At 34.9% G+C, this 13,596-nt stretch overlaps 1 protein-coding gene across 10 annotated transcripts in view; it reads right to left on the bottom strand.

The window, feature by feature from the left end:
* Positions 1 to 13,596, bottom strand: part of CLOCK (clock circadian regulator) — a 127,050-nt gene that overhangs the window by 31,286 nt on the left and 82,168 nt on the right. For all 10 annotated transcript variants that reach the window (XM_037034127.1, XM_037034132.1, XM_037034129.1 and 7 more), the window contains 6 exons: positions 12,715 to 12,828; positions 12,454 to 12,572; positions 10,559 to 10,641; positions 10,249 to 10,355; positions 4,827 to 4,974; positions 4,207 to 4,282 (listed from right to left, as the gene is read on the bottom strand). In XM_037034127.1, coding sequence (XP_036890022.1) covers positions 4,207 to 4,282; positions 4,827 to 4,974; positions 10,249 to 10,355; positions 10,559 to 10,641; positions 12,454 to 12,572; positions 12,715 to 12,828 — 647 coding nt within the window. The remainder of the gene's footprint in view (positions 1 to 4,206; positions 4,283 to 4,826; positions 4,975 to 10,248; positions 10,356 to 10,558; positions 10,642 to 12,453; positions 12,573 to 12,714; positions 12,829 to 13,596) is intronic.

The raw sequence follows: 13,596 nt of genomic DNA, 5'->3' as shown, positions 1-13,596 counted from the left end.
TCTTAACCAAAATGAGTTTTTACCCATAACAAGGCAATGATATCTGTGTACTTATTAGGTAAAAAAATGAAAATTTATTTTTACAGACAGAAGGGTTTGGTTTCATTCTTTTTCTTTTTAAGGTTTTATTTATTTATATTTAGAGGGGAAGGGAAGGAGAGAGGGAGAGAAATATCAATGTATGGTTGCTTCTCGTGAGTCCCCTGCTGGGAACTGGCCTGCAACCCAGGCATGTGCCCTGACTGGGAACCGAACTGCAATCCTCTGGTTCACAGGCCCGCACTCAATCCACTGAGCTACACTAGCCAGGGCCTGGTTTCATACTTGATTTAAAGAAACAACACATGCAAAAAAAATGAAGGTGGACTCCCACCATATAGTATGCCAAAAACTAGGTCAAAATGGGTCAAAGATCTGAACATAAGAGCTAAAAACTATAAAACCTTTAGAAGGAGAAAAGCTTTCTCACATTGGATTGATCAGTGATATCTTGGATGTGACATTAAAAGCACGAGCAACAAAAGTACATCAGAGGGCAGTGCACCAGAGTGGAAAGGCGATCCATGGAAAGAGACAAAACATTGGCAAATCGTATGTCCAGTAAGAAATTAGTACAAGAACATACAAACAACTCCTACAGTTCAACAGCAACCCCCCCTCAAACAATCCAGTTAAAAAACCAGCAATGGTCTTGTAGATGTTTTTCCAAAGAAGTTATACAAATGGCCAATACGCACATGAATAGATGCTCAACATCAACAATCATTAGAGAAATACAAATCAAAACCACAGTGAAACTACTTCATATCCATCCAAATCGCTATTATAAAACCCCCCACAGAAAACAGCTAGTCTTGGCGAGAAGAGGAAGAAATTGGAACTCTTATGCACTGCTGACAGAAATGTGAAATAATGCAGCTACAATGGAAAACAGTATGTTGGCCGCTCAAAAATTAAACACAGAATTAGCATATGACCCAACAATTCATATCTGGGTATAAACTCAAAAAATTGAAAGCAGGGGCTCAAATATATATGTATCTGTAAACTCATGTTCATAGCAGCATTATTCAAAACAGCCAAAAGACATACGCAATCCAAGTGTCCAATGATGGATAATTATGGGGGTAACAAAAATTTGGAGTAAACACACAATGAAATATTATTCAGAAAATTCTGTCACGTGCTACAACATGGATAAACCCTGAGAACATTATGCCCCGTCAAATAAGAGAATCATAAGAGGACAATTACTACACGATTCCACTTGTATGCAGTACTCACAGGAGTTAAATTAATAGAGTCGGAAAGTAGACTGGTGGTGGCCAGGGACTTGGGGGAGGAGGGAATGGAGAGTACGGTTCAGTGAGTAGGGACATGGAGTTTCAGTTGGAAAGATGAAAAGGTTTTGGTGATGGATGGTGGTGATGGCTGCACACCAGTGTGAATGTACTTAATGGCACTGAACTGTATACTTAAAATTGGTTAAGATGGTAAATTTGTTAAGTTGAAACAACAAAGACAGTGTAAAAAAAAAAACCCAACACAATAAAGAAGCCACTAGTTTATAGACCATCTCTGGCTGCTCGAAATCTTCCTCTTCATCCTAACTGACCTTTCTACGGAGTTTCAAAATCCACATGGATGATTCACCCCCCACCCCCCGGCCTGTCCTGCCTGACCTCTGTTTTTTAGGAACTCCTCATCTCCAAATTATTCCTCTATTCCACCTCAGTCTTTCAATCCCTACACCTTCTAGGGCAATTTAGCTTTTTGGTTTTATTCCTACCTCACTGGCTATTTCCCCTTGGTCTCCTCTGTGATTGGTTCATCCTTGTCTCCCTCACCTCTTACTGCTGGAGTGCCCCAACACTAATGCTTAGTACTTGGTTGTCATCTCTCTTTACATCCATTCCCTGGGTGACCAAATTTGGACTCATGACTTTAAATCTACCCGTATATTGAAGTTTCTCAAAAATATATTTTAAATGGACCTCTTCCCTAAACTCCCAGTGGACCGTGGTGATAACAGTAAACATGTTGAGAAAGGAGACAGCTGGAATATATTTTGGAAGTAGAGCTAGCTGAATTTGCTAGGCTGGAACAGTGGCATGAGGGAAAAAGAGGAGGCATGGGGGAACAACCTATACTACTTCAGTTTCTATGATGGCCCTCATTTCAGAAACCCAGATCTAAGCACTTTCCTCAGAAAATTTTTTTATTAAAATATACTGTATTTTCTTCTTCTGTGTATACAAAGCTTTTTAAAAATATATTTATTGATTATGCTATTAGAGTTGTCTTGTATCTTTCTCCCATTTATCCTCCTCCACCCTACACACTACTCACACCATCATCCCCCCTTAGTTCATGTCTACAGGTCACACATATAAGTTCTTTGGCTTCTCCCTTTCCCATACTATTCTTAACCTCCCCCTGTCTATTTTGTACCTACCATTTATGCTTCTTACTCTCTGTACCTTTTTCCTCCATTCTCTCTCCCCCCCGCTCCCAGCTGATAACCCTCCATGTGATCTCTATTTCTGTGAATCTGTTTCTGTTCTGGTAGTTTGCATAGTTAGTTTTTGTTTTTTTAGGTTTGGTTGTTGACAGTTGTGTTCACTGTCGTTTTACCGTTCGTATTTTCGATCTTCTTCTTTTTCTTAGATAAGTCCCTTTAACATTTCATATAATAAGGGCTTGGTAGTGACTGAAACATTCTTTCACATCAGATCTATGAGCCATGTTCAGTACTTCCTGGCATACACAAGGTACTGAATGAAGTTTACTGAATGACTGAAGGATAATCCCCCATATTGTCCCCTGGCAGGCTGCCTGTTTAACACACTTTTTATATAAATTCTTGGCTATTTTCATTCCACATATTTTCTTCAGGTCAAAAATACCTGTGCTGGGGAACCTTCAACATGCCTCATGATGAGTCCTATACCTCCTGATAGTCACACCCTTGTAATTCCTCCCTGTGACTGTAGGATGACCTAGTGATTTGCTTCTTGTGGTGCACAGGACATGATATCACCTCTATTATTGGGTTATAAAAAACTCTGACTTTCATTTTGCTGAATTTTCTCTCTCTGGATCTTCTTGCACACTTGCTCTGATGGAAAGGGCCACTAGGAAAGGAACTGAGGGTGAGCAGTAGTTACCAGTCAGCAAGGAGTCAAGGCCCTCAGTCCAAATGTATGTGAGGAATCAGATCCTTCCATTAACCAAGGTGAGCCTGGAAACCAACCGTACCAAGGTGAGACTCTGACCCAGCTGATCCGTGAGATAACTGTGGACCCAACTGACACCTTGATTACAGCCTTGTAAAAGAACCTTGAGCTGACACCTTGACTACAGCCTCATAACCAATTCAGAACCAGAGGTCCCAACTAAACTGCCTAGATTATTAACCACAGAAGATCTGAGTTAATAACTGTGTTATTTTATATCATTAAGTTTTGTTTCATAGCCACAGGTAGCTAATACACTACACCTCTATATGACATAATGATAAAAGAAACCAGCATTCAAATTCTGACTATAACTTCCCAGCTATGTGTTCTTAGGGAAGGGTACCCATCTCTAAAAGCCTCGGTTTCAATATTTTCCAAGCGGGGATATTGCCTAGCAGGTAAGGATGTCTGAGGTGTTAAAGTTGTTTTATTATTCATATAAAGAACCTAGCCATAGCCTACCATATTGTAGGCAATAAATAAAGGTTAGTTTAAATCTGAGACTGCACATGCCTCTCTCATCTGGTTACCACTAAAAAGCAGACCCTTCAAATCTTTTTTTTAAACCTCATGTTTTTATTGGTTTTAAAGAGAGAAGAAAGGAGAAAGAGAGAGAGAAGAATAGTGATGTGAGAGAGAAATATCAGTTGGTTGCCTCCCCTATGTGCCCCAACAGGGGATGTAACCTGTAAGCTAGGTATGTGTCCTGACCAGGAATCAAACCCATGACCTTTTGGTGTACAGGATGGCTCTCCAACTAAATGAACCACTTGGCCAGGGCTGACTCTTCAAATCTTTTATAGAAGCAGAAAAAAATTTTAATATTACATTTAAAATTTAACCCTGTCACAAGTGAGAAAATAATGTTCATAAAATTATTTTTCATACAAATTATATTTCCTATAAATTACTGAGTCTTATTTTTCATGGAAAAGAAATAATTTTATTTAAACTGTAAGCTACATACTTTGTCAGCAGCTGTTTCAGGAAGAGACTCTTCAATGCCAAGTTCTCGTCGTCTTTCAGCCCTCACTTCTGCATAACTACAAATTAAAAAAAAAATTTTAGTGTTTGGCGTTCATTTAAAATACTGCAGATCTGCACCCATTCAGTGTTTGTCAGTGTTACTAGCACATCACTTATTCTGGGCACTTTTCCATGTGCTACACAAAGGTACTACACATTCACAATTAAGATATAGTGTGTAACATCTTAACCTGAATTGCATTTTTCTAGGTATCTAATGTGAACAATCTGTAACTGCACAGTTCTTAAATTAAGATAAATTAAATAAATAAAGAGTATGCTTGTCTACTCCTTTTTTCCTTTATATGATTAACTGTGGTACATAAAATACAGTTACAACTTCTGCTCTAACCATAAAATTTATGGTGAGAATTATGTATCTACATATCCCTACATTTTATTGCTATATAATGTATGTAATTAAATTTAATAATATATTAAAAGTGTGTCAAAAATGAGGAAAACCATTTTGTAGTTCATTAACAAGTTACACATATAAAATTCACTGTTAATATCACTATGAATATTTCTATAGTTCAGAAATTCTATAAAAGAATTTACCTTACTACTGTGTGAGTACAAACAATAAACTCTGGCCTTGAATTCCACTGATGATAAGTGATATAATAATGAGTTTGAAGCCAAATCCACTGCTGCCCTTTGGTCAGGAACCTGTAATAACATGACTTGCCTTTCCCATATTGCATCACTAAAAAGAGAAAAATATTTTTGATTCATATTGTAAGTAAATAAATCTTATTTTTGGCAAAGAGTATCATTTATATTTATATCTACATATACAATTCTTCTGGCTTTTCAGTAACACATACATCATTTTTAAGAAAAGTCTATTCTGTATATATAAGGTCTCAAACAATTACTCTTCCAGTGTCCAACCTACAGCCAAATATTGCTGAGCTTACATACACAACTTTTCATACACAATAAATTTCCAAATACTCAATGAAGTTTTTGCATATTGACTTCCTCCTGCCTAGATACATGGACGGTAACAGCCATAAGTAATCCTCCTCTCCTCTGACAGCTGTCAGTCTGTTCTCTGTATGCGTGAGTCTGTTTCTATTTATCTTACTAGTTAGTTAATTTTGTTAGATTCTACATAGAGGTGAAATCATATAGTACTTTTCTTTCTCTGACTTGCTTATTTTACTTAGCATAATGCTCTCCAGATCCATTCATACTATCACAAAAGGTAAGATTCCCTACATTTTTACAGCTGAGTAGTATTCCACTGTGTAAACGTACCACAGCTTTTTTATCCACTAATCTGCTGATGAACACTTGGGCTGCTTCCAAATCTTGGCTATTGTAAATAACACTGCAATGAACATATACATTATTTCAAGTCAGTGTTTTGAGTTTCTTTGACTATATTCTTTGAATGTGATCCAGAATCACTGGGTCACAGGACAGGCCCATGTCTAATGGCTGCACCAATCTGCATTCCCACCAACGGTGCACAAGGGTTCCCTTTGCTCCACATCCTTGGCAACACTTGAGTACTTTTTGATTTATTGATGGTAGCCATTATGACAGGCGTGAGGTGATATCTCATTGCGGTTTCAATTTGCATTTCTCTGATAACTAGTGGCATTGACAATCTTTTCATATATCTATTGGTCACCTGTTATGTCCTCTTTGGAGAAGTGTCTATTCAGGTATTTTGCCCATTTTTAAATTGGATTGTTTGGGGTTATTTTGGTGTTGAGTTTTATAAGTTCTTTATAAACTGTGGATATTAACCCCTTATCCAATTTAGCATTAGCAAATATGTTCTCCCATTTACTGGGTTGTTTTTTTCATTGTGTTGATGGTTTCCTTTACTGTGCAACAACTTTTTAGTTTGATGTAGTCCTATTTGTTTTTCTTTCATTTCCTTTGCCTGAGAAGATACGTCAGAAAAAATTTTGCTATGAGAAATGTCCAAGATTTGACTGCCTATGTTTTCTTCAATGATTTTTATGGTTTCAATTCTAACATTTTTATGGTTTCAATTCTAACATTTAAGTCTTTAATACATTTTTAGTTTATTCTTTTATATGGTGTAAGAAGATGGTCTAGTTTTTTTGCATGTATCTAATTTTCCCAATACCATTTATTAAACAGACTATCTCTAGCCCATTGTATATTTTTTCCTTTGTTAAATACTGAGTATAAAGGTGTGGGTTTATTTCTGGGCTCTCTATTCCATTCTATTGATCAATATCTAACAGCCACTATCATGCTGTTTTGATAACTATGGACTCATAGTATAGTTTGGTATTAGGTAGCATGATTCACTCCGTTCTTCTTTCTCGGGATTGTTGCTGCTACTTGGGTCCTTTACGGTTCCATATAAAGTTTTGGAATATTTATTCTAGTTCTGTGAAATACGCCATTGGTATCTTGATAGAAATTGTGCTGAATAACAGATTTCTTTGGGTAATATGGTATTTTAAATGATGTTAATTATTCCTATCCATGAATACGTTATATGCTTCCGCATACTTGTAGTCTTCAATTTCTTTTAGTGTTTTATAATTTTCTTTAACATCCTTGGTTAAATTTATTCCTAGGTATTTTTTTAATGAACTTGTAAATGGAGTTTTCTTAGGGTCCTTTGCTGATAGTTCATTATTGCAATGCAACTAGTGCCGATAGTGTATAAAATACAACTAGTTTCTGAATATTTATTTTGTATCCTTTTACTTTTCTGAATTCACAAATCAGTTCCAGTAGTTCTTTTGGTGGAATGTTTAGGGTTCACTATATAGAGTATCTCGTCGCTTGCAAATAATGACAGTTTTACTCCTTTTCAATTTGGATACCTGTTATTTCTTCTTTGTCTGATTGCTGTGGCTAGGACTTCCAATGTTATGTTGAATAACAGGGGTGAAAGCAGACATCCCTGGGTTATTCTCAAGCTTAAGAAAAACACTTTTAGTTTCTGCCCACTAGCTATGGGTCTGTCATATATGGTCTCCATTATGTTGAGGTATGTTCCCTCCATTCCTACTTCGCTGAGAGTTTTTATCATAAATAGGCACAGGGGGTTATCTAATGCTTCTACTACATCTATTGATATGATCATGTGCTTTTTATCCTTCATTTTGTTTATGCGATATATAACATTTATTAATTTGTGGACATTGTACCAACCTTGAATCCCTAGAATAAATCCCACTTGAGTATGGTGTACAATCTTTTTAATGTATTGCTGGATCTGGTTTGCTAATCTTTTGTTGAGGATTTCAGAATCTATGTTTATCAGGGATATTGGCTTATGATTTTCTTTCTTTGTAGTTTCTTTATCTGGTTTTGGAATTAGGATAATGCTGGCCTTTTAAATGAGCTTGGGAGTCTTCCCTCTTCTCAAATTTTTTGGAGAAGTTTGAGAAGGTCAGATATAAGTTTTTCTTTAATGTTTTGTAAAATGTACCTGTGAAGTCACGCAGTCCAGGACTTTTGTTTCTTGGGAGTTTTTAAATTACTACTTCAGTGTCATTAGTTTTAATCAGTCTATTCAGATTTTCTTATTCTTCCTGACTCAGTTTTGGAAGGCTGTATGCTTCCAGGAATTTATCTACTTCATCAAAGCTGTCCAATTTGTTACAGTTGTTTGTAATATTTCCTTACAATCCTTTGTACTTCTTTGGTGGCAGTTGTTATTCTCCTCTTTCATTTTTGTTTATTTGGGTTTTCTCTCTTTTTCTCTTGATGACTCTTGTTAAAGGTTGTTAATCTTTATTCATCTTTTCAAAGTATCACCTCTTAGTTTCATTGATCTTTTGTATCGTTTTTTTACACTTTATTCATTTATTTCTTCCTTCTTTCTACTCACTTTGGGCTTTGTTTATTCTTTTTCTAGTTCCTTAAAGTGTAAAGTTAGATCATTTATTTGAGATTTTCCTTATTTTTTTTGAGGTAGGCTTGTAATGCTATGAATTTCCCTCTTAGGACTGCTTTGGCTGTGTCCCATAAATTTTGGGTTGTGTGTTCTCATTTTCATTTGTTTTAAGATATCTTTTTTTTTAAAGATTTTATTTATTTATTTATCTTTAGAGGAGAAGGAGAGGGAGAGAAACATCAATGTATGGTTGCCTTTCGTGTGTCCCCTGCTGTGTTTTAAAATATCTTTTGATTTCTTCCTTGATCTCGTTAGTAATATTTTACTTTAGTCTTCATGTCTTAGTGTGTTTTTCAGTTATTTTCTTGCCATTTATTTCTAATCTTATACCATATGATTTCAATCTTCTTAAATTTACTGAGATTTGTTTTGTGTCCTAACATGTGGTCTATCCTAGAAAATGTTCCATGTGAATTTGAAAAGAATGCATATTTTACTGTTTTGGGGTAAAACGCTCTGAAAATATAAAATCCATCTGACCTATGGTGTCATTTAAGACTGCTGCTTCACCGTTGGATTTACCGAGCGGAAGATTTATCTGTTGACTATAATGAGGTATTAAAATCCTCTACCAAGACTGTACTACTGTCAATCTCTCCCTTTATGCCCATAAGATTTGCTTTGTATATTTAGGTGCTCCTATGTTGGGTGCATAAATGTTCATAAGAGTTATATTCTTTTGTTGGGTTGCTCCCGGTATTATGTAGTGTCTATCCTTCTTTGTCTTTTACTATAGCCTTTGTTTTAAAGTCTTTTTGTCAGGTATAAGTATTTGTACCCCAGCTTTTAAAAAATTCCCATTTGCATAAAATATCCTTTTTCCATCCCTTTACTTTTAGTGTGTGTGTCTTTTGTTCTGAGAGTATTTCCCAAAACACTCTGCAGATTTTAAGTTCTGCAGCCTGTTAACAGATATTAAGCCATAAAAGGGCAGGGGGAGGTTGTAGTTAAATTAATTTGGGAAACTCTGTTAAATAGGCTTATTTAGTATTGTCAAAAACTTAAGAATGTTACTGTATGTCAAGAATCAGGGGAGTGAATGGGGGGAAGGGGTACTGGATTGATTATGAAGCATTTTCTAGTCTTCCTTGACCACAAAAGCCATTTTGTATGGACTAGCATTCAATCAACCAACCTCATTAAGTGCTGGTCAAGAATCAGTATCGATTTCTGTGTGTGTGTGTGTGTGTGTGATCGATCATGAGTCTAGTGTCCATACTGTTTGAAGTAAGTAATGTTTTCTTTTGTGCTGAAATGACTTTAAAAATCTTCCATGTGGTTGATTCCAACATAAAACAAGTTTCATATGGCCTAAGGCATCATGAAAGTATCTTAAATCTCTAGTTTTAGAGGCTATTTGGGAGAGTAGTTTTGGTGGGGAGGATAAGGAAAGCAAATAAAACCTAGGACTGGAACAAAGTATAACTAGCATATGGTCATAGGGTAGGTCTAGACTCTAATCCCATTGCTACCACCAATGAGTTACCAGATTGTGGGCAAATTACTTGGCCTTGCTGTGCCTCAGTTTACTTGCAGAAAAAATAACAGTATCTACTTTCTAGAGCTGTGGTGATGAATAAATTGATCAGAATAATGCACGGCACAATGAGATAATGCTTCTGCTGTTAGTAACAATAACAACAGGTAACATTAAACCCTCACTACGAGTTTCCTAAGAGACTCTTTAAATGTGTACCTACCTCCTGGCTAGACTTACATACCTGTAACTCAAAATTTATAAAGTATTCTAATTTTTTTACATACTATTGCATTTTCAAAGGAATCTATTTCTCTTACTCCAGATGTAGCACTTATACACTTCAGAATGAGGTTTATTAGATATCATAAAACTGTACTTACTATTAAAGATTGAAATATGTAAAGGAGGAACCAGTTTAGTTTAAACTTAATCTATGATTCTTACTTGACTGGTTATACACATAAAATAAAATCTTCTATTATATTTCAAAATACGAAATGGTTAAAAGTCTGTTTTTTACCACTTTCAATTAATACAATAGTTAGTCATAGGATTAAGTACAGTTGTTATCACTAGAAAGATTAAATTCTACTTACAGTGCTCATGACATTTTGCCAAATTTTCTAGGTCATCCACATGATAGTAATCATAGCCTGATGTTCCCAGAACTTCAAATGGCAAATATCCTATTATGGGTGGTGCCCTAAATTACATACAAAATAATATTATAACTTTTCCATAATGAGGAATATTCCAAATACAAATCAATTTAAAGGGAACCTTATTTTTTTGTAAAATAGATAATGGACTTAATCATCAAGATTAGAAAAAGTTTGTCCTTGAAATCCATTAATTTAAACACTTACATGACTGTTACCTTTTTATGAAATTTAAAAATGAAATTACCTGTGATCCAGAAATAGAAATTTCCATTCTAAACTATGTCTAGATGTAAACTCTTCATTGGGTTCTTCAACAGTGCACATTTCCTACAAATAAATTAATAATTAAAATTCAGAAATACTTTTCTGTTCTAACAATATTTATGACCTAAATACTGTTAGCCATAAAAGCCATTATTAGATAACTTTTCCCTAAGCAATTTTAACACATTTTTATTTTCTAGTACTATAAATGTGGCAATAAATAAATGCAGGCTTCTAGGAATACTTCTTTTACACATTTCTCTATTTCTCACATTTCTCATTTCTTTATTTCACAAATAAATGAGGTTATTTATCTACAAATCCTAATTTTGAAATCAGATCTCTCTCCTGAACTACAGTTTCACATTTCTAACTGTCTAGATGTTCCCACACATCACAAATTCAGTATTTCCTAAAATGAACTTACTGCCTTATTCCTTATGCCCAGCTAAAATGATTCTCCGTCCATTACAAAACATAACTATGTTGGATCAATAGTCCAGCAATCTGAGCCACAATACACTTTTGTTTTCACCTTTCACCATCTAAATTCCTACTGCTAAATCCTTTCAAATTCACCTAAATTTTTTAAAAAATCTATTTGATCCTATTCATCTTCAGTGTCTCAGACTTAAGACTTCAGCCATCACTGGTTCACATTACTGCCATAGCATCTCTCCAAACAAGTCTCCTCATTCTTCCACCCATATTCTCTTCTGACCACAGTTACCTTACTGATGCCTAAATATGATTACTCCCCAGCTTAAAAACCTTACTGGTTCCTTATTCTGTTAGCATAAAGTTGAAAACTTCAGCATGGAGAAACAAACAAACATACACATTTCACTTTTGGCCTCTGCTTACTGTTCTAACATTATCTCCCAAGATCCCCACCCCCTCCACACACACAATAACCCTAGACTCTAGTCATATTCAGCACTGTATTCCAACCTCTGAGTCTTTGAATGATCTTCCATAGCACAATGCAGTCATTAAGAGTATGGACTTTGAGAGAAAAAGAATTAGAATCATTTCCAGTTCTGCCACTTAATAGCTTTGACTTTGGGCAAGTAACTCAACTTTCTTAAGCCTCAGTTTCCTTCTATATAAAATAAGGATCACACTATGCATCTACCGTATAGGGTTGTTTTAAGAATTAAATGAGATAATGCATGTAAAGTATACAGCATGTAATAAGCACTTAATATTATCCACAGCTTTTATTTCCTAAGATTAAAACAAGAAGAGTGAGACTGGTTTAAGATCTTCTAACTGCTAATTCCATACTTTGTCCTACAATATGGTATCTCCCTGAATTTAAAATCTCAGCCTGGCTTACTTGCGGTCACTTTCTTCCAGTGGTTGAATTATTCCCCCTCCCACTTTGCTACTAATCATCTGCTGTGGGAACCATGACATAAAATCAAATTATTTAAAATTTAAAAATTGAAAAGGTAAATTAAATTACATGCAGTAAAAAAACCACTTGTATATTTCTAAAGAAAATTTTTTAAAACCCCAATCTTTAAAATTACCTACACTTTTGGCCTTTCCCCTTTAATAAGGTTATGAACTATACAAAAAAGCATCTTAGTATTTTACACAAAAGCAGGATAATTAGTGATATATAACCATTGGTTAGCTGCAAAGAACATATATTGCAAAATGGAATTCTATAATTTAATAAGTGCCTTAGCAAGTCATTATTTGCTTCAAAATTATCATGATCATGTATAGTTGAAGACTCATGGCCACCACTACCTTTAAGGTTTTCAGGAAGTTTCAGTTATTCTGGAAACAGCAAAAAAATTACATAAAGGTGGCTCTCAAAATATAAAATTAAATCCCCTTTAGGAAATAAAATTAGAAACATACCTTGATGAACTGAGGTGTAGCTAATCTGACAGTAGCTACAAAACAAACTCTATCTTCATAAGAAGGCCTGTGTGTGCGTTGTATAGTTCCTTCAAAACCATTGTGTACTGAAGTAGATACTGAAACAATTAAGGAAATCTGTATTATCAGTTACTCTGGGGAAATCTAGTTATTATGGATCCTCAAAATTGACATCATGTCTTTGACAGCATGAAAGAATATCAGACTAAAATACATTTTTAGAGAACTGCTTTAACTCACCATTGTTTAAAGATTTGAAATTTCCTATAAATTTCACATATTCATAGGTAGATGGCTCCTTTGGGTCTATTGTTCCTCGAAGCATATGACAACAGAATTCTAATTGATTTTTTGCTGAGGGGAAGAAAAAATATATTTGTGATTTATCATGAATGCTGTATCCCATGAAATGATTATAAAAGTTGTGTAAGTTTATAATATTTTCCCCAATAGCAGTCCTCAACTGACATCTTATTTAGTCCATAAGTGTAGTACCTTTAGAAGATGATCCCATATCCTTAATAGAGAAAATAGATCTGATATAAGCAATTCCATGTTTCCCCATTTTTACTGTTCTTCCTACTCATTCTTCACTCTACTCTCAAATAACATTTTTGCTTCCCATATTAAAGTTAATGCTCCTACGTCTACTGTGAACAGATGATTTTCTCTGGGACCAGGACCACACCACTGTTACTCATTCCTTTAGCACCCATACCTTACCTTCTTTGAGTCATTTCTTTCTACTTTTAAATTTGCTCCTGGTCTCTAATTCTTCTCATTTCCTTCCAACAGGCTACCCATTCACATCAAAGGTATATATTCATACATATTTACACACACACACACACACACACACACACGTATTCGTGTGTGTGTACATATCTCAATTCTTGGACAGCTAGTTTTCTATAGAATTTGAGGGTTCAAAATACCAAGAACTTTTCAAATAATTAGTATCAGTATTACCAGAAAAGTCAAAATTTAAAAATCATGAAAAAAGTGATTTAAAAAATACCTAATAACTAATGACCAAATACAGTATTATCATAATTTCAGATTTTAAAGAGGATAATTTAGTGAAGAAAATAAAGTATCTGGTCAAATGAATTTGTCCAATGA

Source organism: Sturnira hondurensis, unplaced genomic scaffold, assembly GCF_014824575.4.
Source record: "Sturnira hondurensis isolate 20B ecotype Veracruz unplaced genomic scaffold, ASM1482457v3 Scaffold0022017, whole genome shotgun sequence".
Taxonomy (NCBI): Eukaryota; Metazoa; Chordata; class Mammalia; order Chiroptera; family Phyllostomidae; genus Sturnira; species Sturnira hondurensis.
This window is presented reverse-complemented; position numbering and strand designations above follow the sequence as displayed.